This window comes from Canis lupus, chromosome 8, assembly GCF_048164855.1.
Source record: "Canis lupus baileyi chromosome 8, mCanLup2.hap1, whole genome shotgun sequence".
NCBI classification, from domain to species: Eukaryota; Metazoa; Chordata; class Mammalia; order Carnivora; family Canidae; genus Canis; species Canis lupus.
In genome coordinates, this window is record NC_132845.1 from 14,746,861 (window position 1) to 14,771,525 (window position 24,665).

The window sequence follows — 24,665 nt, forward strand, 5'->3', positions numbered from 1 at the left end:
CTGTTCTGTTTTTAGGAAGGTGGGGTGATATACACAGATTGGAAAATGGAAAGAGACTCTGAAACTGGCCGGTTGATGGGTAAGTTTTGAGGATTGCTCTGTTATGAGTTACTCATTTTTCTGAAGCGCTGAGTAACCCAGGCCTTGCTGCTGAGAAGGCAGGGCATATAAGGTCTTGTGTCTGTCCTTCTCATTCAAAGTGAGGCCCTTGGACCTCAGAGAGCCCGTGGGAGATGCAGAGTGCTGGACCCTACCCCAGGCCTGCCGAATCTGAATCTGGATTTTTAATAAGATTCATCTGGTGATTGCAGACCTGAAACTGATTTTCTGCTTTTCATTCATTTCAAATTCCATGATTTAAAAGTTGTACTCAAAATTATATACTGGAGATAATGAAATACATTCAGCTACTTTTATGATTATTCACATTTCTGTTTATTCAATAATTAATGAGTATTAATTGTGCATGTACTGCATGCACACGGCAGCTGTCTCCACTATACCACTGGGACACAAGTTGAGACTGTGATGCCATGACTTTGTTATGCATTGGTAAACTCTGGTTCTTCCTGGTCTCAGAAATTTTCTTGGGGCCTTACTATGGAACTAGCTTCCTAAACTGCTTTTGAGGCAGACCCTGACACACAGATTTAGTTATTTATTTTAAATTTTATTCCATTTATAGAATAACCAATGACAACAAACTTAAAAACCAAGAGCTTTATGTTTGAAACTCACTAATGTTGTTTGTACTCTTTTTTTTTTTTTTTTTTTTTTTTTTTTTTGAGAGAGAGAGAGAGAGAGAGACAGAATGACAGTGGAGCCCAACATTGGACTTGATCTCAAGACCCTGAGATCATGAATCTGAGCCAAAATCAAGAGTCGGATGCTTAATTGACTAAGCCACTCAGGCACCCCTTGTTCTTTCTTTCTTATTTTCATTCATTCATCATTATTGAGAATCTGTTCTGTGCCAGGCACTGGGGATATAAAGATAAACAAGATATTATCCTCCCCCAAAGGAATTCCATGATCTATTAGAAAATTCAAACACAGAAACAAATGATAACATTACATTGTCTTTAGTGCTATGGCTAGAGGCAAATACAAAGTGACATGGGAAACCAGGAAGGGACCGACTCTCTTAAGTTAGTAAGAAAGGGCCCTACTGAAGAGAGATACAGTTGAGCTGGGTCTTGAAGAGTGGATTGCAATTTTCTGATTGGAGAAAGACCTATCAGGTGGAAGAAGTAATACATGCAAAATCATGGAAACCCCAAACAGCAGTAGACAATTAAGAAACAGGGAGATCCCTTAGCCAAAATATAGCAATAGAGAGGGCAGCAGGAGAGGTCCCAGGAAGGATAATTGGGTCCAGATGGCTAAGAGCCTTGAGTGCCTACTAAGCTTTGAACCTTATTCTAGTCCCACCAGTATAATCAGAATATCACTCTGGCAGGAGAGCAGGGGCTGGATGAATTTACTGGTGGGACTTACAATGGAAGTAGGTTGACCACTTACAATAGTTTAGATGAGAAATGGAGAGGACTGAGTATAGCCATGGTAACAAGGATGTACAGCAGAGGAAATATGAGTGAGACTTAGCAGTCAACATGTCCAGACTTTATGACCAATGGGATGTAGCTTGGTATGGACGGATAAGAGCTGCTTTTAATTTCTTGGCATTTAGTTCATTGCAAAAAAAGAGGGGGGGAGGTGGAGAAATAGCTTTAACCGCTTACTAAAAGGATACCTTGGGATCCCTGGGTGGCACAGCGGTTTAGCGCCTGCCTTTGGCCCAGGGCGCGATCCTGGAGACCCAGGATCAAATCCCACGTCGGGCTCCCAGTGCATGGAGCCTGCTGCCTGTGTCTCTGCCTCTCTTTCTCTCTCTCACTGTGTGCCTATCATAAATAAAAAATAAAATAAAAATTTAAAAAAAATTTAAAAGGATACCTTAAAATCATCATAATACTTTAAAATACTTTAAAATCATCAGTCAAACATTTTGTAATATGGAAACCCAAACAACACTGTTATTCCCATTGGATAATGGTTGAAGTTCAGAGAAGTCCATGTTTAGACCCTCTAACCTATGCACTGCTTGCCCTAATTATATCCATGAACTGGCAGTGTTTTCCCTGAGAGCTACCAGTCTAATGTTTTTCACAAACACCATGAAGTATACCTGAGTAAAGATGAGGTGATTATTGGGACCCAATCCTTCTTGATTTCCTAGGGACACCATGTTCTTATTAACAACAAGGCAGGAGGAAGAATTTCCTCTTCTAAGAAAATTCAGATTACCCTGAATGAGATACATGTGATAAGGCCAAATCAAGCAAAATTTCCAGATGATCTAAGTGACAACCCAAGAAATGAAGGCTGAGTGATGACAATTGACATAATTATTTCATGTACTCTACTCACAGATCGGCGTATGCCATGTGTCATGCATTCTTCCAAGTACTTTCCATGGATTAGCTCATTCAATCCTCATGGCAACCCTAGGGGGTAGCTACCAGCATTGCCAGGGTTTTAACCTAGGCAGTCTGCTCTTAATCACATCACTATAATGAATCCTGCATTAGATAATCATTCTGGAAACTACTTTGTTTATTATAACTTTCTCATGGCAACTTGGCCTGAGGCCTCTGGTACTCTGTTTAATAACTTAAGGACAGCTCTATTCATTGCTAGATGGAATTAAAGGTCCTTAAAAGGACAAAGGGAAGGAAAAGATATGGGTTGAGAATATTTAACATGTTACTGTAAAGTACAAATTTTGGTAATTGTCAATCTTGCTATGATTGGTAATCATCACATTTGCAGAAGGCTTCCAGACTCATGGATGGCCCTGCTGCCCAGAGTGAGGTGGTATCTGGGGAAGCCCCACTATGGGAAGATAAAACCAGGCTCTGGTTTTATCAAGAGCAGCAACAAGAAGATAGCTGCTAGTTTCCAGGGTTTTCCTGACTTCCCAAGAATCTTCCAGATTGCTTCAAGATGGCCTTAGAAGTATGTCTCCTATGCTATCTTCAGGATGGGCCTAATTGGAGGAAAACTGGTCTTTTTTTTTTTTTTTAATCCAGAAAAGCTACCTTTAAATTTTTTATTTTTACTTTTCATAAAATTTTAAATTGTGGTAAAATATACATAAATGTAAATTTTACCATCTTAACCATTTTTTAAGTGTATAATTCAATACAATTAAGTACATTTGCATTGTTGTACAACCCATCTCCAGGATGGTGTCCATTTTGCAAAACTGAAACTCTGCACCCATTTAACAATAGCTCCCTGTTCCACTCTCCTCTCAGCATCTGGCAACCACCATTTACTTTATATCTCTATGAATGTGACTACTGTAGATAATGTCATATAAGTGGAATCATACAGTATTTGTTTTCTTGTGATGGACTTCTCTGCCTTAACATCATATCCTCAGGTTTCACCCATGTTGTAGAATTTGTCAGAATTTTCTTCCTTTCAAAGGATGAATAATATTCCATTGTAGGTATATCACATTTTGCTTATTCCCTCTTTGATAAACACTTGGGTTGCTTCCAAATAATGCTGCTGTGAATATGGGTGGACAAATATCTCTTTGAAACTCTACTTTAGGAGCTATCTGCAAGGTTTAGTAGGTGGGTTTTTTTTTTTTTTTTTCTGCTTAATGTCTCATTGGGATTCTAAGAGGGAAAAACAATCCAACTTTTACACAGCTATCAATATGACGGAATTCACAATAAGTTCATGGTTTGGGTATAAGGTAGCCAGACGCATGGTTTGACCTAGATAGGACATATCTTTATGGCCATCCCTTAGGTGGGTGTGGGCAGCAAGGAGTAGGGAACAGCTAGCCCTGCAGTCATGTCTGGAGGAGAGAAGACCTAATCAATGGTAGGGTAGAAAGCCTAAGGAAAAGGAGGACTCGAGACCTGGAACAGAGACTAAGGAGAGCTCTTGATCTTAACACCCAAATCTGCCTCCCCCTAGTCTTCCCAGTTGCAATAAATGGAAACTTCATGGAGTCAGTTGCTCCTACCAGAAACCTATCATTCTCAGCCCTCCTGTTGAAGGCATCTGTTAGTCTTGTCAATTCCAGCTTGCAAATACTTCTCGATCATCTACTTTTGTCCATTGTAACTTCAACCAAGGTACCATGCTCTCTCACCAGAACTACCTCCTACAGTGTCCCTTCTTTTCTTTTACCTGTCTTGAACTCATTCTCTTCACAGCAGTCAGAGAATCATTAGGAATCAGATTGTCTTCTGGGCCTAAAGGACTCATGGAAACACATCATGTGTAGTATATAATTTAAAATCCTTTCCTACAAGGGCCTGTGTATCTGGACCCTCCCTGGTCCCCACTTGTTTCATATGCCTCATGCTGGGATTACCAGACTTTGGTCTTCCTCAAATTTATAAAGGCACTAAGCACTTCTCCCCACAGGAGTTTGGTGTGTGTTGTTCCATCTGGAATACTCTTCCACACTAAAATCTTCCCATACCAAAATGCTACCAAGAACTATATGGCTCATCTTCAGAGAAGACTTTCCTGACCATTTGGTCTAAATTATGGATATAATTTTTTTCCTACCATAACACATTTAACATTTTTTATTATGTACTTTGGGATTTGTTTATTGGATATTGGATATTCTTTATTGAGTATCTGTCTTTCCCATTAGACTGTAAGCTTCATGAGGGCAGGATCATGTTCATTTATTAACCATTGTTTACTCATCATCTACAGTACCTATAGGTACATAGGGGTAATCCACAAATATTTTTTGACCAACCGAGTTAAAGAATAAGTAACTGAATAAGAACATGAAGTATTCCTTTGAGCTGGAAAAATGGACTTGATGAAAATCCCCTGGACTTCTCATAAAAAGAGGAAGAGCAGTCCCTTGACAGATCCATTTACCCCAACTGACCTCTTATTGTCTACACTTAGATCCCATTAATTAGGACCTGACTGTCCACTGGAAGTCTGCCCATTCTTCATGCAGGAATGTAAATACTATTATTAAAGATGAAATGATCTTTTCCATCCCAACAGCAAAAAAGCCAGTTAACCTCTACACTGTCCATGATGGAGCTGTCCACACTGTTCAGAGGTCACCTTTTTACAAGGACATTGTCCTCACCATTGGGGGGTGGAATGTGGCCATCTGGAAAGAAGGTATTTCGGTAAGTCGCCTGATAAATGGAGGAGTGGGTGTGTGGTCCTTTGTTACTGAGAAAGACAATGGGAATAACAGACTGTTCTGACATAACAGTGCCTCGGGGACACTTTTTAGAGAAATTAGAACAGATGGCCTGGGTTCCAATTTGTCTGCAGAACCACTGTAAGCCTTTTGAAAACACACCATTTGCCTTTCTTTCCTGAGGGAAGGAAACAATATTTACATGTTTCTTCTCTAAGACCTAACAGTCTTCTCTTCAAAATGCATAGTGGGCCGTTGATTTGCTTTATGTTTTTTCCCTCCCCTTAAAATACACGATAGGATGCTAGTTACTGTATGAAGTCCAAGGAGAAACACTGGGTCTGTCACCTTTGCTTCTGCACCAGGAATGTGTCCACAGATTCAGAAAGTGGAAATAAGAAGGCTAAGGGGTCCATTACCGGGAGACCAGAGACATGCATGGACCACAGTGAGGCAGTGCCAGAACTCTGGTAGTCAGGATTAGGAGAGGGCCTGATTCCAGGCAAATAGAAACTAAACTGCCAAAAACTGGAAGACTATTAAAATCCAGTAAAGTGGGCAGCCCGGGTGGCTCAACAGTTTAGCACTGCCTTCAGTCCAGGGCCTGATCCTGAGACCTGGGATGGAGTCCCATATCGGGCTCCCTGCATGGAGCCTGCAGGCTCCATGGAGCCTCCCTCTGCCTGTGTCTCTGACTCTCTCTCTGTGTCTCCCATGAATAAATAAAATCTATAAATAAATAAATAAATAAATAAATAAATAACCCAGTAAAGTAACGGTGTGGGGAAATCATCATGACAGGTCCCATTGGTGTGCAATTTAAGATTATCAAAATCTGAAATATAATTCGTAAATCTACTTCATAGCTCTGATACATATATTCTTTGAAAAAATAATATATAATGTGTATATTTATATATATATATAACATATATATGAATTCTTTGGATAAAATGAATAAACATATACATATATTCTTTAATAAAAACTATATGTTATTTAAATAAAGTGATAAAATATACATATACATATATATATATATATATTCTTTGACCTAGCACTTTTACTTCTGAGACTCTGACACAAATATTTGTGTGAATATGTATATGAGCTTGTCATTGAAACAACTGGAAAGTACTTAAAGTGCCCATCCACAAAAGGACGTCTACTTTATACCAATGTACTTCTGTATGTTCAATTTTTTTTTTTTTTTACAGTGAGTAGGTATCAGTTTTGTTGTTAAAGAAAAAGAAAATTAGGCAAGATTGTCCATAGACTATCTAGGGCTCAAGTACCTGGTTATCCACAGAAATGGAAGGAGCTGGGCAAGGTGGGTAAGAACAGGATAAGGAGTCCATGAATCTTTGTTCCCCACAGGGAAGTTTCTTATGCATGTCTCAGAGGGTAGGAAACAGCTCCACAGTTTAGTTCAGTCTCTGCAGATATAAGTAGATAAATGAGAACACCTCATTGTCAGGTTGGAGCATGACAGTAAGAAAGCACATTCTGATCTTTTCTGTCTATGAAAACCTCCCAAAGAGGGCAAATTACCCCATGGTAAAGAAAAGAGAAGATGATCTTGTCATGCTTTGCTGGTCTAAAATCTCTTCCAAACAATATTTATAAGCCATTGGATGCAGCTCACAGCTGGAATTGACTTTTTATTTGCTTTTTTCCTGGCTGCCAGAGTTGTCTCCATGGGAAATAGACATATGTCAGCAAAATAAAGGAATAGCGAAAAATTTCCTTATAATCTTACCTTCTCTAACAGCCACCAATCTCCAGCTCGACTGCATGATTTGATCCTTTCTAAAAGGCAACTAAAATAAGAAAAAAATGTTATAAAAAACACACAGGAAAGAAAAGGGTTAGCATTATATAAAATCCTACAAGAAAAAGAATCAAGCTTCAGAGTGGGCATAATTATGCTGTTCCACGATCATAGCCATCTGATTTGTACTTACACAAAATCATTGTGAATACACCTCCAATAATAGTTTTCACGTGTTCTTTTAAAATTTGTTTAAAGACCGGACCCCTCCTTCAGTCATCCTGTGCACCAAAAAAGTATACCGCAGGCCACTGGTCCCTGACAAGGCCTGGAGTTTTCTATATTGGCCGAGAAGATGGATACATCGATATCTGGGACCTTCTGGAGAAAACTCATGAGCCAGCCCAGTCACAAAACATCTGCATAACTATGATCACCTACATCAAACCCTGGACCTTTTCTGGTGTGTTAATTCTAATTAAATGACCTAAGTTATTTTGCTTTTTTGGGGTAACTCAGGAACATTTTTACATTCATCTGGAAAGTTTCTAATATTTTTTTCTCAAGTTTTTGTTTTTCTGCCCATCTCATCCCATCCTTTCTCTTCCCTTTCTTCCCCTTCCTTCTTGCAGTCAAACTTTGGATATAATCTGAGATTCTCTCATTATTTTCCTTATTGACAATTATTTCTGAGGCATGGTTAGTATAAGCAGAGGCTGATTTTGAACCACAAAATGAAAAGCATCCTTTCATCTTCTCCAGGTCAGATAGGGTGATCCCTAAATCTTTGCTGCCCTTTGCTGCTGCTTTTCCAAATAGAATAGTTCTTGTATCTTTAATTTTTAATTATGCCACAAATTTTCAATATTTTGTCATTTTTATGGCTTTTCCCTGGACAGTATCAAGCCATCCTTTTTATGAGATCAAATGACTCTCTGGGGTCATTTACCTATTTAAACCTCTAACTTTTGAACTAATTATGAGGAAAAACAACATATAACAAAGCAAGGAGAAATTCAAGGATGTGTTCTTGAAAAAGTGATTTATATCCTTTGTCCCAATTTCTCTGTTTTACCCAAGCCACTACTTTCCATATAAACGGAGTATATTTCCTTCTTTTAAAAGAAGTTTCTTAGGGTGCCTGCGTGGCTCAATCAATTAGTGTCTGCCTTTGGCTTATGTCATGATCTTAGGGTCCTGGGATCAAGTCCCAAGTTGGGCTCCCTGCTCAGTGAGGAGCCTGCTTCCCCCTCTCCCTCTCCCTCGTCCTTTCCCACTCCCTGCTCATGCTCACTCTCTATGTGTCAAATAAATAAAATCTTAAAAAAAAGTTTCCCTTTGTTTCCAAAGGTATGCAGGCATGAAATTGTCTTTCTACCCATATTCTCTCAGAAACATTATGTTTAGAAATTCAGTCTTCAGAATTTCTGGAGTCTCACAGTCTCACTACCGCTTAACCATTATGTGTCACCAAGTGTGGTTTTTTTTCCATCTTTGCTACAAAACATTGCTTTTGTATACATCAGGGATTATGAATCTAAAACTTAACAATTTAAACCAAATCTTCTGCAACCAAGAAAAAGAAAAAAACCACATATGATAAGAGAAAATTAAAATTCTTAAACACATTTTGTGTTTTATGTCTATTTTCAATGATCAAAAGAAGCTATCTGATAATAAGAAAACTGGTTCTGGCTGTGTCTTTGAAATTCATTTGGATAATGGTATCCCTCAGCCCTTACTGAGTACCTGTGGTGGAAATTGGTTTCATGATTTTTCTTTGAAAACCTTTGCATGTGTTATCCCCACTTTCTTATCAAGTCTGCGCAGCAGCCCAGGCACACAGAGGGTCAGCTTCACTAGGAGTCACTCCTTACATGAGCACCAAAAAGATAAGAGTTGGGGGGGATAGAGAGGCCAACAAAACTTCAGGGTCTTGGCTTTCACTTCATCTACTGGAAAAGATGATTTTTATATGTTAATATTGTCCTCAGTCATGAATGTCTGATGAAGATGCCAAGCCTATTGTAACTGCAGCAGGTCTTTTGGGAAACCACAAAACAAAAACACATTTCATGTTTAACCTCCAGGATGACTTTCTGCTTTCTCTCCCATTTTTTGGATCTTTCAGCAAAGCAGCAATTTATAGCCATAGCTGATTATTATGGAACACTGCATATATTGGAAATTCCTTGGACATTAAGTCACCCTTCCACCAATGAGGTTAGTAACTTTTGGCTCTGAGGATTTATGCGACCAAATATTGCTGAGGCATGTTGTAAAAATGTGTTCAGAAATGACAGCATTTTTGCTCTGTAAGAAAACAAAAGAATCATACAATCCTAAATAAGGGAGTGTGTTTCTGTTGTAGGAGTTAAATAGCTTGAAACCATAAAAATAAAAACAAAAACAAAAACACCCAAATGTGATGAGAGAGAGGGCAAGTAAATGAAGCCCAGATTAAGAAAAGAATTGACTTGTGGATTCATAACATGGTATTTTCAGGTTGTAACTGAAGCATAGGACTCCTTTCAAATCCTCCAGGTGACCAGGAACTCAGCTCCACTTCCAGTCCCTTTAGAGTTTACACTGATCTCCTTATCTGGGTTTTCCAAGTGTGATTCATGATATGATACTTTCCTCAGGCTTAGAAGTGAAAAGCAAAAAAAGGGAAAAAAGCCATCCCTGAGTATTTCTTCTACAAAATTGTCTTTTTTTTTTTTTTTTTTTCTGCTCTCCTTCCATCCCCATTCCTTTCATGGAATCCTTCAATTTGTAGGGCCCTGAACCTTAGCACAGTAACCCTCACATGGAGCTAGCTCCTCTAGTAGTGGGCCTGTGGGTGGTATCTCAAAGCAGGTAAGCCAGCTAATGAATTATGGGCAGCAGAAATTCTTCTAGAGCCTTGTGAAGAATATGGAGCCTTCCATGTGGGCTCCCCTCTCAAGGGCCTGTGCTTCTAACAGGTATCAAGCATGAACTACTACTTCGAAAGAGAAGTCAAGCATCTGGAATATATAGAACAACGCAAGAAAATTCGCGACCAAGAAAAGAAGGAAATGGAGCTGGAGCTTGAGAAGAAGAAAACTGTAAGTGATTTTTTTCAGAAACAAAAGTCGTTGCCTTCCTCTGACTCCAGTGGAAATATGCATAGTTTTAATAGGAAAATTATGCCTTTTCACATTCTTCTCTTGTTCTTATGGCAGTCAAGAGGGTATTTCTCTCATTTCCTAGCTTACCGTGAGCAACAACTATCAATTGGACCGTGAGCAACAACTATCAACTGGACACCTATCTAGATTCTATCCAACTTAACTTTCTGAAGTTTTCCATAATTTCAAAGTCCTTTAGATACAAAGTCACCTGAATATCATTCATAGATACAACAATTCAAAATTTGGAATCTTTCTTTGCATAGAATTTTAACATCTAGTGAATAATACCTTAAACCAGGTAGCACATGGGACACCTAGCTGGCTCAGTCCACAGAGCATCTGATGCCTGATCTCGGAGTAGCTGAGTTTGAGCCCCACTCAAACTTAGGTGTAGAGATTACTTTTTTAAAAATTAAAAAAAAGAAAGAAAGAAAGAAAGAAAAACAGGCAGTGCAAAATGAATGGGATATAGAAACAAGACACATGGGCTCAAATCCCAACTCCACCCACCACTACTAGCAGCAGGACCTGGGGCAGGCCTCATATCAGTGCTGAGCTTCAGTTCTTGTCTTTAAAATGGGAATACTGATAACTACCTTCCAGGATTAGGCTGTCAGTTCAGTAGCCTGACAAATGGTAGCCCTTAGTAAATGGGAACTAGGATGTAGGCAGATAGATAGGAACTTAATATAACATCCGCAAGCTATAAAATTGGAGACAGAGGAAAAGTTGGTAGAAGGCACATCCTTCGACCAGACAGATACCTATAACTCTGGAGTTCTTCACCTTCCTGGTTCCTAGCCTCCATTTGCTAGGAACCCTGTTCACTGTGGGTCTTCCTGGCCCACAGGAATCAGGGCCTTTAAATATGCTATGAACTCGGCTCTTCTCTCTCTCTCCACAGAGATCTCCTCATTTCTACTTCTCTACATTTCTATCCCACATTTCTACTTCTCTCTTGCTCATTCCCTTTTGAGGCCATTGTCCCTAGCAATTTCACCACTGGTCCCGTTTATAAATTCCTTATAGCCAAATATATAATCTCCTCCAGTACAATTATGCATATAAAACCCTAGGTCTCTGTTAGAAGCATGAGCATGTGGAAATTTTAATGTCTACATTGTCACTTAGTGATAGGTACATATTAGTGTAATAAAGTCAAAGGGCCTCATTTCAAAAACATTGTTTAGTGGTGACAAGGTATAAAAGAATACCAACCAATTAACTTTTCATCGTTTTCCCTGCTCAAAAAAATTGGTCTCGGTCTGTTCTTTTGCACATTCACAAATGCTGGTTGAAATTCTGTGGTGGGAGATAACCTGACACCCTTCCTTTATGCCCGCAATTACCCATGATTATTGTGGGTGTTTAAATACAACAGTGACGGCTCCTAATTATCCACATCAGTGGAAGCAAGTAGACTTGTGGGAAAATCCAAAAATTATTTGCCTATGAAATGCTTTTAAAACACCTGAATATTATAATAATCATATCTTGAAATTGTATCATGTGCTTGAGTCTCCCAACTTCTTCCTGTAGCTTCATTTCCATTTGAGATAGTGCCCTCTTTAACGTAGAGCTACTGCTTCTCAAATTTTCTCTGGAATTAGACTGGGGATAAGCGAATAGATCTAAAAGGGCTTCTCTGTTACATTTAGAACATGAAAAGCATCACCAAGGAAAAACAACTAATGTTAGTGAGAAATATCGTCTAAGGAGCAACTGCTGATGAAAGGGAAAATGGGAGCAAACTAACAACCTCAGAGGGGGCGTAGTGGAGATTAAATGAGTTAAAATATTTACAGCACTCAGTCAGTAGCTGGCACATGGAGAATGGTAGTAAGCATTCACTATTATTATTACAGAAGGCAGGGGAGGATCACACATCCATCCAGCAAGGCTGGTCTTCACAAGCACCCTGCAGTTGCCAGGGTAATTAGGCTGTACACATCAACCGACGCATCCAAAGGAAACTATACACCTATCTCTTTGCAAACATTGAGTCTGGAACAGCCTGTTTCTTGAAAAATAATAGTAATTACAGCTCTAACAGCACATGAAATGGGAGTTCTTCTAACTGGAATTTCAGCTGGAGACCCAAAGCTGGAAATAGTAGGAGTTACCGTCTGATCCATAAGCTATGCCATCTAAATAGGACTTAGGAGAGGGAGGAATTCAAAAGAATTCTGTAACCCCTAGTCAATTATCCATACTCCAGGCTACACAAGGGAGATAAGAATTATGAGGAAGACTAGAAGAAGGTTTTTTTGTTTTGTTTTGTTTTTGTTTTTTGTTTTTTGTTTTTAATAAAGAGGTGTCAAAGGGCCATGTATTTCCCACTTGCCAGTTCTGTAAAACCAGACTCCCTGAGGAAATCTTCCTGGACCACTGCTAGAGAAGGATCGCTGGCCAGGAAAAACAGCCAGCCTCTTAACATCTGGCAGGCCTCATGAGCCACAGAAATCTGCACACACCTCTTGATTCCAGAACCAGCAGCCACTCTCCTCCCTGTGCCAGACATGCCCTCCTGCCCTTGGCCTTCCTGCAAAGCCCTCCCATGGGGCAGTGGCGAGGCAAATGCTCCAAAGCAGCTCCTTCTTACCTCTGGTATTTCTAGGTGTCAGTGCTTTATTTGGATAATTTGGCTTTTCCTCCTAGAAAACGTATCAGAAGTCAAAAGAACAGCTGGAGGCTGAATTGAAAATGGACTATGAGAGTTACTTAGAACTGGAAGAGACCACCCTCATCAACCTTGGCTTCCTCAAAGTGGCAGAGAAGATGTCATTCATGGACTTGTAGAAAGATTTCCACAAGGGTGTTCTGGGGACTTTGTAGGACTTTCTTTTTATTTGTTATTTTTTAGATAAGATGAAATAAGATAAGACAAACTCAGCATCAAGTAGGTTTACTTACAAATATTAGCCTTTTATTTCACTGCTATTAAAACTTGATTTATGGGATCCCTGGGTGGCGCAGTGGTTTAGTGCCTGCCTTTGGCCCAGGGCGCGATCCTGGAGACCCAGGATCGAATCCCACGTCAGGCTACCGGTGCATGGAGCCTGCTTCTCCCTCTGCCTGTGTCTCTGCCTCTCTCTCTCTCTCTCTATCATAAAAAAAAAAAAGTTTAAAAAAAATAAAACTTGATTTATAACAATAAGATCTGTTTTGATTTTGGATTGAATGTGTACTGAACTTTGTACTGAATATGAAGGTTACTAATAATGAAATTTTCATTTTCCTATATAATACAAAGCTGGAGACATCCCCTTCATCCCCAGCCCTAGGCATCTATTCAGAGCCCCTAATCCCAGAGAAAAGTGGAAATCGAACTTCATTCCCATTATCAGATTGCTTTGGGTTGCCCCTCCAAACAATGTCCCCCCCCCCCACCTCCAGGGCCCCTGCACAGATTGCAGGGCTATGTGCTAAATAAAGTAGTAGTGAATCAAATCCAGGAATATATATATAAAGAAAGGATAATACAGGGGTGCCTGGGTGGCTCAGTGGTTGAGCATCTGCCTTTGGCTCAGGTCATGATACTGGGGTCCCAAGATTGAGGACCCTCATCAGGCTCCCTGCAGGGAGGCTGCTTCTCTCTCTGCCTCTCTCTCTCTGTGTCTCTCATAAATAAATAAGTATAATCAGAAAGAAAGAAAGAAAGAAAGAAAGAAAGAAAGAAAGAAAGAAAGAAAGAAGAAAGAAAAAGAAAAAGAAAAAGAAAGAAAGGAAAGAAAGAAAGAAAGAAAGAAAGAAAGAAAGAAAGAAAGAAAGAAAAGAAAGAAAGAAAGGAAGGATAATACATAAAGATCATGTTGGGTTTACCCAGGGAATATCTTTCTTACAATAGAGAAGAAATCAATGACTGATTAAAGGAGGGAATGCATGATACTGAATGGATGCAAAGAAACATGTGGTATAATTCCATATCCGTTCATGATAAAACAACAACAAATTCTTAGCAATTACAAAGAGGGGACTTCCTTTATGTGATACCAGGTATCTAAAATAATAACATCATACTTATGAAATATTGAAAGCTTTCTCTGAGATGTGAAATAACACCATGCCCTCCATCACGTCTTCTAGTCAATGTTGTATTTGGAGGGGGGGGGTTGTTAACCAGTGTGGGCGCAGAAAGGAAAGAGCATGTGAAACAGTTGTGAAAGAGCTTGGTGTGTCTCAACCAGAGGTTCAGTGTCACAGGAAAGTGACTGGCATGGGAGTTGGAGTTGTGGAGAGAGTAGCAGGAGGTAAGACTGGAAAAATAGCTTGGAGCCAGATTGTGAAGGCTCTAGGAAACCAGGCTAATAAAACTGGACTAGAGTTTGCAGGTAATGGGGAATTAATAGAAGGGCTAAGCAGGAAGGTAACACAGTCACTTTTATTTTTAGAAAGATAAGGTATGGCCTGGAGCAGGGACAGTCCAACAGCAGGAAGTCCTACCAGGAGGCAGTAGTAGTGCTTCAAGTTAAGAGCTTAACACACTCTGTACTGAAGCTTAATGTGAAAATGAGGCTGGTTGGATGGGGACTACTAGACAAAAGGTGATGCCAAGGCTTATAAGTTAAGTTGCTGGAGGACATTAAAGTCATTTATCTCAAAAGATAGGTAGATAGTAGCACTTAATCATCTGTGTGCCTTTGGACAGATGACAGGTCGCTATGAAACAGATGCCTCCACCATCCAGTCAGGTGAGAGTATTTACCTTGCAACTTTTTACAAGGCTAAATGGGCACCTGCACATAAGGCAGCAGCGCCTGGCACACAGTGTATCATCGTTACCTGAGTGTCCCAGGACTCAGCCTCGCCCTGGAACGATCTTTCTTTCTTTCCTTTTTCCCCCCTCCCTCCTTCGGTCCTTCCTTCTTTCTTTCCCTCTCTTTTTCTTTCTCTCTTTCAGATTTTATGTATTTGAAAGAGAGAGAGAGAGCACACAAGCAGGGTAAGCTGCAAGCAGAGGAAGAAGCAGACTTCCAGAGCAGGACCTGGGACTCCATCCCAGGACTCTGGGAACATGACCTGAGCTGAAGGCAGATACTTAACCGACTGAGCCACCCAGTCTCCTTCCTACCTCCTTTCCTTCCTTCCTTCCTTCCTTCCTTCCTTCCTTCCTTCCTTCCTTCCTTCCTTCCTTCCTTCCTTCCTTCTCTCCCTCTCCTTTCCTCTCCTTTCCTTTCTTTCCTCTTTCTCTCTCCTTCTTTCCTCCCTTATTTCTCTTTGTTCTTTTTCCTCCTTCCTCCCTCCCCATCTTTCTTTCTTTCCTCCTTCCTTTTTCTTTCTTTCTTTCTTTCATTCCTTCTTTCCTCCCTCATTTCTCCTTCCTTCCTTCCTTCCTTCCTTCCTTCCTTCCTTCCTTCCTTCCTTCCTTCCTTCCTTCCTTCCTTCCTTCCTTCCTTCCTTCCTTCCTTCCCCCATACTTATGTCTTATGTAAATACATCCAGTCTCATAGCTCTAAGTACTACCTATATCCCTGGCATGAAATTTTCTCACAAAATTGAGAGCTGTATATCCATTTGACTTCTTAACATCTCCACTTGGATATATAATAGGCATCTCAAATTTAAAACATGTCCAAAGTTGAATGCCTGGATTTTCCTCCAAAACCCATTCTCCTGCAGTCCTCCCAATCACCTTGCTTTCAGTTGCTCAGACAAAAATCTTAATGTCATCCATCATTTTTCCCTTTCTCTCACAATCCATACCCTCTCTGTGAGCAAACCCTATTGACTATGCTTCAAAATACATCCAGAGCCGATCACTTCTCTCCTTCCTCACTGCTACTGCTTTGGTCCAAGCTACAGCCTCACCAGCTTGGATTTTTGCAGTAGTCTCCTAACTGTTCTCCCTACTTCCACTTGTACCCCTTCAGTCTCTCTCTCGGCAGCAGCCAGATAGTTTTAATATTTTTAATATTTTATTTATTTATTTATTTATTTATTTATTTATTTATTTATTTATTTAGAAGGAGGAGGGGCAGAGGGATAGGGAGAATCTTGAGCAGACTCCACGCTGAGCATGGAGCCTGACACGGGGCTCAATCTCATGACCCTGAGATTGTGACCTGAGAAGAAATCCACAGAGTCCCACACTCAACTGACTGAGCCACTCAGGTACCCCCAGACAATGCTTTTAAATGGACGGCAGAAGCTGTCCTTCTCCTTCCCAGAGTTCCTCTTTGGCTTCCCAACTCACTCAGATTATGAGCCAGGGGCTTTATTGGGACCTGCAAACCCCCACATGATCAGGCTGTCCATGTCATTCTGGCTTCATCTATCTCCTCCACATCACTCCATCCCAGTCATGCCAGCCGCCTCCAACTCACCATAAGGCATATTCCTGTCCCAGGGCATTTGTACTTGCTATTCTGCACTTTGTCCAGTAATTTTCCCAGTTTTGTTTTCATATACTCCCCTAAAGAAAAAAAAATTTTTGAGTGTCTACACTGTGCCTGGTTCTACAATTTTAAACAGGGTGTTCAGAATAGGTGTTACTGGGAAGGTGATATTTGAGCAAAGACCTGAAGAGGGCGAGGAGTTTGCCCCTGTAGTCTTCTAGGAGAAGTATTTTCATACCTCAGTCTTCCATCCCTACCCCAGCAGACTTCTGCTTGGGTCTCCTGGACAGAACTGCATTGTGTGGACACCTCTTAATGAGAAGAAGCTGGGACCATCGAGAACAGGAATGTCATGATTATATGACAGAAGCCATTATCTGGCTGGCTCACTGTTGTCTCAAACAAAAGCAAGGTTTTATTAGCATAGAAGAAGAAAGTAATGGATATTGATTATCAAATAAAGAGCTTAGTATAGTGCTTGGCATATAGCAAGCAGTAAATTTTTGCCTCTATGTTATCTGATTTACAAATACAACACAGCTATAATATTCTTGCTATAGATATTAAACATGGGGTTCATCTGGCTTATGATAGCAGTTATTATCAGTTCAGTATGATATCTGTATTGTGTATTTATAATCTTAGTTTTCCTCATCCTCTCACCAGCCTATGGCCACCAGCGGGGTCATATCAACAGCCACAGCCCAAGTTTCATGGGATCCTGCCCGACCTGCTTATCTGGTATCTCATCCCTCTGCAAAGCGCCCCCAGTTGTGTCCTGTAGCTCCTGGGATGAAAGGTGATTCACATATGTTTAAAAAGAAGCCTACAGGGGCACCTGGGTGGCTCAGTGGTTGAGTGTCTGCCTTAGGCTCAGGTCCTGATCCCAGGGTCCTGGGATGGAGTCCTGCATTGGGCCCCCCACAGAGAGCTTGCTTCTCTCTCTGCCTATGTCTCTGCCTCTCTCTGTGTGTCTGTCATGAATAACTGAATAAAATCTTTAAAAAAACAAACAAACAAACCTACAACCACCAGGCACCCAAGGCTCCCCTCTGACAATATGCTAGAGTGGCCTGATGGCCTGTAACATGGCGGAAGGTGTTGGGACAATGCCTTTGTGTCAGTTTAGGTTCAGCATGAAGCTAACACCAAGGCAAGACTAGATGTACAAGAGATTTATTGGGAGAGGGAGCAGAAGAAGCCAGGGAGAGCCTTTGGACCTTAGTGCCAGTCTGGTATATATAAAAGGAAGAAGGTTGGGGTGGGATAAGTCAGACCACTCAACTCAGAATGCTCACCTTTCTTGGACTTCAAGGCTGTGAAGCTCAGGCAAATGCATTGCACTTCTTCCTCCTTCCCTGGCATGAGTTCTCTCCAAGGTTCTTCAACTCACCCTGGGAGGCTCAAGCTGAGAAGCTGACCTCCTATAATAGAAGGTGGGAGAACTGGACATGAATGAAAATGGAGCTACCTGGTGTGCCTCCGTCCAGTTCCCAGAGCTCCAGCCTTTTCTCCCACTGCCCACTCCTTCCCAACAGCCCTGTGGGCCAATTCAGTCTTCTGTTTCTGCCCTTCAGTCTTTTGATCTGATGTGCAGTGTGAATAGACAGAGGGCTTTGGGATCCAGGCAGACCTAGTCTGAATCGCAGTTTCATCCCCCAGGCAAGCTGTACTATCTCTTAAGTCTTAGTTATACCATCTATGAGCCAGGAACGATGATAATCGTACCTAGCTTACCCAAAGGCAATGTATGTAAAATACCTGGCACTTAGTGGGTGCTTAGTAGGTGTTGGGTCCTTTTCCTGCTTAGACTCAGGGACTTCCCCCACCATATCCCCCCCACAGACACACACCCAGAGAAAACATAATGTTTCCTCTTTGTCCTATCTAATAATCTCTGATTTTAACATTTTAAAAAAATACTCAAGGCACTTATTTATTAAAATGTTCTCTGCCAAGATTCCACATTAACTTAAAATTCAAATCAGTCTTTACATGTCTCTACTGAGGACTCCACCTCAGTGTATTACATAAAAACACCTTCTCCAGGAATCAGTGTTACCAGCATCCATACAGTGATCCCCATGGTCAGCCTCTTTGTCCCCTGGGTGACCCAACTAGAGGCTAGTGCTGCTGTGCTACAGGGGCTCCTGTGTGGCTCAGTCAGTTAAGCGTCTGCCTTCAGGCTCATGATCTCTGGGTCCTGGGATTAAGCCCTGCATTGAGCTCCCTGCTCAGCGGGGAGTCTGCTTCTCCCTCTGCTCGCAATCTCTCTCTCAAATAAATAAATAAAATCTTAAAAAAAAAATACTGCTCTGCCACAGGGTAAAAGTTCCTAATTCAAACTCATTGGAAAAGAGGTGAAACTTCTGCAAAGTGCACTTTAAGAAGGGGTACTGTTTGGGGTACTGTTTGCTCGTGAAAAGAAATCACTGAGTCCTCTAAGAATATTAAGCACATGATTTGGAGTGAAGAATTTGGATGTGGCTCTGCTGGTCCAGGCTGTCAATACTCTTCTTGTTCCTCCTGTGGGCCCGCTTCGTGAGGTATCACAAAGCCTTCATCTGTGGCATAGAGAATATCCACAATCCTCTGCAATAAAGGGTTGTTTTCCTCCTCGTTCTCCCGGCAAACCAATTCAATGTTCCTTAGCTTTCCAAAGTAGAAATCTCTTTCTTTCTCCTACTCTTAGATGGTAAGTATCAATATGTTGACCTGCGGCATCAATTCAGCCTCTGCCTCATCCCTGTTGCCCATACCAGGGATCTTTCACACCACACCCAGGCTAGCATGAGGGGTTACAGTAGTTCTGTGTGTTGCAATGGGTGTCTGTGGAGCAGCACTGCTCGAGCTGAGAGGTCTCTCTGGTTTGCTCAGAGCTGGTGCAACAAGGGAGGGAGCCACTGCAGTTTCTTGACCTTGTCTGTCAGCTACAGGGTATAGTCTTTTCCATCAAAGTTTGCATCAAAAAACTTCTTGAACCACTGAACAAATTCAAAATGTCCTGAAATGATTTTTACTGATTTGTCCACATTGATTATTTTGTCAACATCCATTCTCTTAAAACCTGCTTATAGTATTTCGAAGTTCTGGGTGTATTCATGCTCTAGCTTAGCATGGAATTTCACTTTCTTCAAGGCAATGGAGCCCAGGACCAGCATGTCCATAAACTGACAATAGGCCGGCTCCAAGCACAGCTGTTCGATCTTTGTCAGTTTCAGCTGTAGAGATTTATTGATCCAGGCCAGCATATCATGTCAATTTAGGTTATCACTGGTGACTAACATTGAGTATACATTCACTGCCATCTTGGCTCTCAGACGGACTGCAACCACTAGGCCCAGCTTCATCTCGTTCAAACCACTTGACTGATTTTAACGTTGCTGTTATTATTAACAATAACGTGAATGTCTCTCACTCTCAAATGTGACTTAAGCAGTGGCTTAGTTTAGTTGCACACTTAGTTTAATATTAGCCTTGATCATTTTAATATGAAACCAGATATGTTGGACATAGTATTGAAAATTTAAACAGTAGCTTTTTTTTTTGCAGAGCTTAAAATCCTATGGCTACTTAGAAAATTCATTATTCTAATAATACTTGATTTTTTTAGGTTAAATTTAATTATCACTCAGCTTTATAAACTGCTTTTTACTTAACCAGAAATGTTGTATAATTAAACGAGTCTATTTTCAGGTCCTTAGCCATATCATCTGGGTGCACTTCAGATGAAAAAGCAGGTAACTCCAGGAGATGGTGGTCAGTGGCCTGGGTACACTTCCACAGCTTCATTAATCCACCACTGTCAATTATTAACATTTCCCTGTGCCCTCTACCCCTGAGCATTGCTTGGGGTAGGCAATATTCCATCCAGTTGCTAGGTTGCCATCACCAGGTCAGATACCATGTAACTGAGCAAGGCACCCAGGGAGGAAATTAAATATCTCAGTGAAGGGCAAATTAAACCCTGTGTGATGAATTTGCTCCTTCCATGGCTGATGAGCTATTTGAGGGTCACAGGCGGTAAAACAACTACACACCATCAGGGTCAAATCCCAAACACCAAAGAAACCAACCTCAAAAGTTTACTGGGGAAATGATGGTTAAAAAAAAAAAAATGTGTAATTGCTTCCAAATGCCCTCTTGTTCATAAATATGACACTAAAAATATATGCAGTGAGTATGGTAAATAATATAGATTGTGCTTTCCTACAGTAATACCAATGTTCCAAACTTAAAAGGACAGAAAATAAGATTTCTCTAAGTCGTCTGTATATGTAATATTCTGGACTGTTTTTAGTCTTTTTTTCTTAAAGAGAAGAAGAAAAGAAGATGTAAAATACCAAATTTCACATTCTTCCCTGTCAATTAAGGATAGTTCTTTTAGCCTGAAGTTGTATTTTTAAGAAGAAGAATGCTTTTTTAAAAAAAAGTCTAGGATCCCTGGGTGGCTCAGCGGTTTAGTGCCTGCCTTTGGCCCAGGGCGCGATCCTGGGGTCCCGGGATCGAGTCCCGCGTCAGGCTCCCGGCATGAAGCCTGCTTCTCCCTCTGCCTGTGTCTCTGCCTCTCATTCTCTCTCTTTCTGTCTACCATAAGTAAATAAATAAATAAATAAACAAATAAATAAATCTTTAAAAAAAAGTCTAAAAAAAAGAAAACAACACCAAGTCAAATCTAAAATATGACAAGTTTCTGCTTTATTTTGACCTTAGTAAACAAGCTAAATTGACAATTAAAATTGATACTGATTTTTCACTTTTAATGAAGTTCCCAGACTGTGTGGATCTAAATGTAACAACAACAACAACAAAAGAAAATCAGAATGAACTCCCAGTTATACAAAATCTAAGTAGGGGTCATCCTAGTAATGAGACTATGTATTCAGATACATCTAGTCCTCAGAAATAATATACTATAGACAGAATTTGAAATAAAAAGATTTTGCCTCAGCTCATTATGAAGATCTTAATTTTAATTGATTGAGAGTACCAGAAAATCTGGGCACGGAGGGAAGTGATAGAAACTACTAATGTGGGATCCCTGGGTGGCGCAGCAGTTTGGCACCTGCCTTTGGCCCAGGGCGCGATCCTGGAGACCCGGGATCGAATCCCACATCAGGCTCCCGGTGCATGGAGCCTGCTTCTCCCTCTGCCTATGTCTCTGCCTCTCTCTCTCTCTCTCTCTCTGTGACTATCATAAATAAATTTAAAAAAAAAAGAAACTACTAATGCTTGTCAAATATCTCAAGCATCTATGGACACCTCTACATTTTCCAGCCTCTTTGGTAGTTAGATTGGAGCCTATGACTGAATTCCAGCCAACAGGATGTGGGTAGAAATGATAAAAGCCACTTCCGGACCTGGCTTTAACTCCTCTTGTAAAATTCTCTAACTGCTATGTGTTTCAGATGACATGTTTATAAAATAAAGTTTCTCAACCTGTTACAGACTTTCAGACAGGCAGGAAATAAACCTTTATAGTATTAAACCACTGACAGAGTTTATTTGTCACCACTTCATAGCCTTGTCCTTCCTGATGAATTTGGGTGGATTAGAGCATACTCCAGTCTCATTAGCTCACATGTGCACAACTGTTAGTTGGAAATCAGGAATTGGACTTAAATCTGTACACATTTAATAAGATGCTAGAAAAATTTAAAAAGCCATGATTGAAGATATCAAAAGAAAAAACAACTTTCTTATATTGGAAAATACCTCTATCTACAGGTTGAAAAAGAACACACTATATTACAAGCAAATCCCAGCCTATTCAGTAAGCATGTGAATTGAGATTGGGCAAATCCCATGCTTTTAAATACTTAACATTGAAGCCTAAGTGGTCATTTTGAACCCCATCCCTTCCCTCCTTAAAACCTTCCAATGGGGATGCCTGGGTGGCTCAGCAGCTGAGCATCTGCCTTTGGCTCAGGACATGATCCCGGATCCAGGGATCAAGTCCCACCTTGGGATCTCTGCAAGGAGCCTGCTTCTGTCTCTGCCTATGTCTCTGCCTCTCTCTCTCATGAATAAATAAATAAATTTATTTAAAAAAAAACAAACCTTCCAATGGCCCTTGTTGCCCTCAGGATAGGGTCTAAATACTTTAACAGCTATGACACAGCCCTGCTTGCTTTTAAGCCCAACTTTTATAGCCATGGCTTCCCTACTTCCCCTGCAGACGTTGCAGTCCATGCTGCATTCCACACATCCTATGCTCCCTCTCACTCTGCTTCCTGAAAAATGCTATTCCCTTTTGATGGGTAAAAAGCTACCAAGATTTTTTTAAATGCCCTAAAATGAATTAATATCTAATGCAGTAAAATAGTATCTATATACATTTAAAAAATGATTCATATGTAGTCTTCCTATGGGAAATGAATAGTGCTCATAAGATTTTGTTTTAGAGAAGCTCCTGGTGGCTCAGCTAGTTAAGCATTTAACTTCTGCACACAGGGTCCCTGTGTGTCAGGCTCTGTGCTCAGTGAGGAGTCTCCTTCTCCCTCTCCCTCTACCCCTCCCTCCCAGCTTGTTCTCTCTCTCAAATAAATAAACAAAATCTTTAAAAAAAATGTTTTAGAGACTATAACAGGAATTGACAATGTGATATCAATAGTTTTCAAAGTCACAAAGTAAGACAACTATCTGGATCATAATCAGAGCTTTGGAGTCCGAGACAATTCTGCACACTCAGCCACTTTACAAGCTTTAGTAATTTAACCATAATAAGTTTCTGCTGTGGCAAAATAAATAGTAAATGCAATATTTCCCATCCCACATGCTCTTCAAAACCATTACCACAACCCCATCAAGAGATAGACTCTATTTCCCCTCTCCTTGAAATGGAGTGTGACTTTGTGAAAAATGGCACTGAATGAATTTTAAGGCCAGGTCATAAAAAGGAACACAAATACAGGTCCCACCTGGCTCTCTCGTTGAATACTCACCCTAGGAACCCGGCCACCATGTTGTGAGGAAGCCCAGGCTACGTGGAGAGAGCACATGGAGGTGTTCTGCTTGACAAGCCCAAGTAAGATTTCCACCAGTGATCAGCATCAAGCACCCTACTTGTGGGATGAATAAGCCTTTCAGATAATTCCAGGCCTGAGCTCTTGAGCTACTCCAGATGTGGCTGATTAGAGCCGGGATGAGCTATCCCTGCCAAGACCTGCCCAAACTCAGGTTTGTAAGAATGTGAGCAAAGTAAATTCTGTTATTATTTTAAGCCATTAAGTGTTGGTATCATTCGTTATGTAGCGGTAGATAACTGGAAAAACCACCTCATTTGGTTTGTGTGGATTAAATGAAATAAAACATAGAAAATTCTTATAGTGTCTGAAACACAGTGAATGTAGTTATCTATAATGTGTCCATAATTATGGCAATTACCTCAAAATAGTATATTTACTTATTTCTATCCTTACTTTGAGAAAGTGTCTGCTTTCAATACTATATAACCCAGTATGACAATAAGCTATGTACTCAAATAATTACAATAGAAAACAGAATAAAAATAGCACTATGTATCTTAAAACTTGAAAAGGGTCTTTAATAAATATCAAACTATGAATAGTAGAAAACTCTGGTGAGTGAGATTGCACTTAAGAGATGAGAAGAAGACAGAGGAGATAGAAGAATGGGCTTTCAAATACATACTCCTCTATTGTTGGAATTACTACAGGAAACATGCTTTTCTTCATTTCTTATTATCTTTTTACTGAACTATTACTTACAGTGAAGTGTACAAATTGTAAGCATGCAGCTAACTTAATTTTTAATTTTAATTTTAATTATGTATAATATATATGTATATATAATATGTATATTAAGTATATAAGTAACCATATAACCATCATCCAAGCATGCATTAGTTCACTAAGAACTCTATTACATCTATTACTATAGATGAGTTTACATTTTATAGAATTTTATATAAGTGGAATCATATGGTATGTACTTATTTTTGTCTTTTTCTTTCACTTTTGAGATCCATTCTTATTGTGTATATTAATGTTTCATCACTTTCTCTTGCTAAATAATATTTCATTGCATGGATATATCACAATTTGTTTGAGGGACATTTGAGTTTGTGGTTTCCAGTTTGGGGTTATTACAAATTGCTCTTCTATGATCATTTCTGTGCAGCTTGTTTTATGGACATATGCTTTCATTTCTCTTGGATAAATATCTAG

At 40.2% G+C, this 24,665-nt stretch overlaps 1 protein-coding gene and 1 pseudogene across 8 annotated transcripts in view; one reads left to right on the forward strand and one right to left on the reverse strand.

The window, feature by feature from the left end:
• DNAI3 (dynein axonemal intermediate chain 3) overlaps nt 1-23,628 on the forward strand; it is an 80,038-nt gene extending 56,410 nt beyond the window's left edge. For 5 of the 8 annotated variants that reach the window (XM_072834302.1, XM_072834307.1, XM_072834301.1 and 2 more), the window contains 6 exons: nt 16-79; nt 5,068-5,198; nt 7,245-7,449; nt 9,118-9,209; nt 9,953-10,075; nt 12,800-13,255. In XM_072834302.1, the coding sequence (XP_072690403.1) occupies nt 16-79; nt 5,068-5,198; nt 7,245-7,449; nt 9,118-9,209; nt 9,953-10,075; nt 12,800-12,940 (756 nt within the window). In that variant the 3' untranslated portion in view covers nt 12,941-13,255. Of the gene's footprint in view, nt 1-15; nt 80-5,067; nt 5,199-7,244; nt 7,450-9,117; nt 9,210-9,952; nt 10,076-10,220; nt 10,363-12,799; nt 13,256-23,425 lie in introns of those variants that run through there. The other 3 variants (XM_072834306.1, XM_072834305.1, XM_072834309.1) reach the window with 3 other exon arrangements.
• Nucleotides 18,982-19,784, reverse strand: LOC140637547 (microtubule-associated protein RP/EB family member 1 pseudogene; annotated as a pseudogene).
• Nucleotides 23,629-24,665: the final 1,037 nt, after the last annotated feature.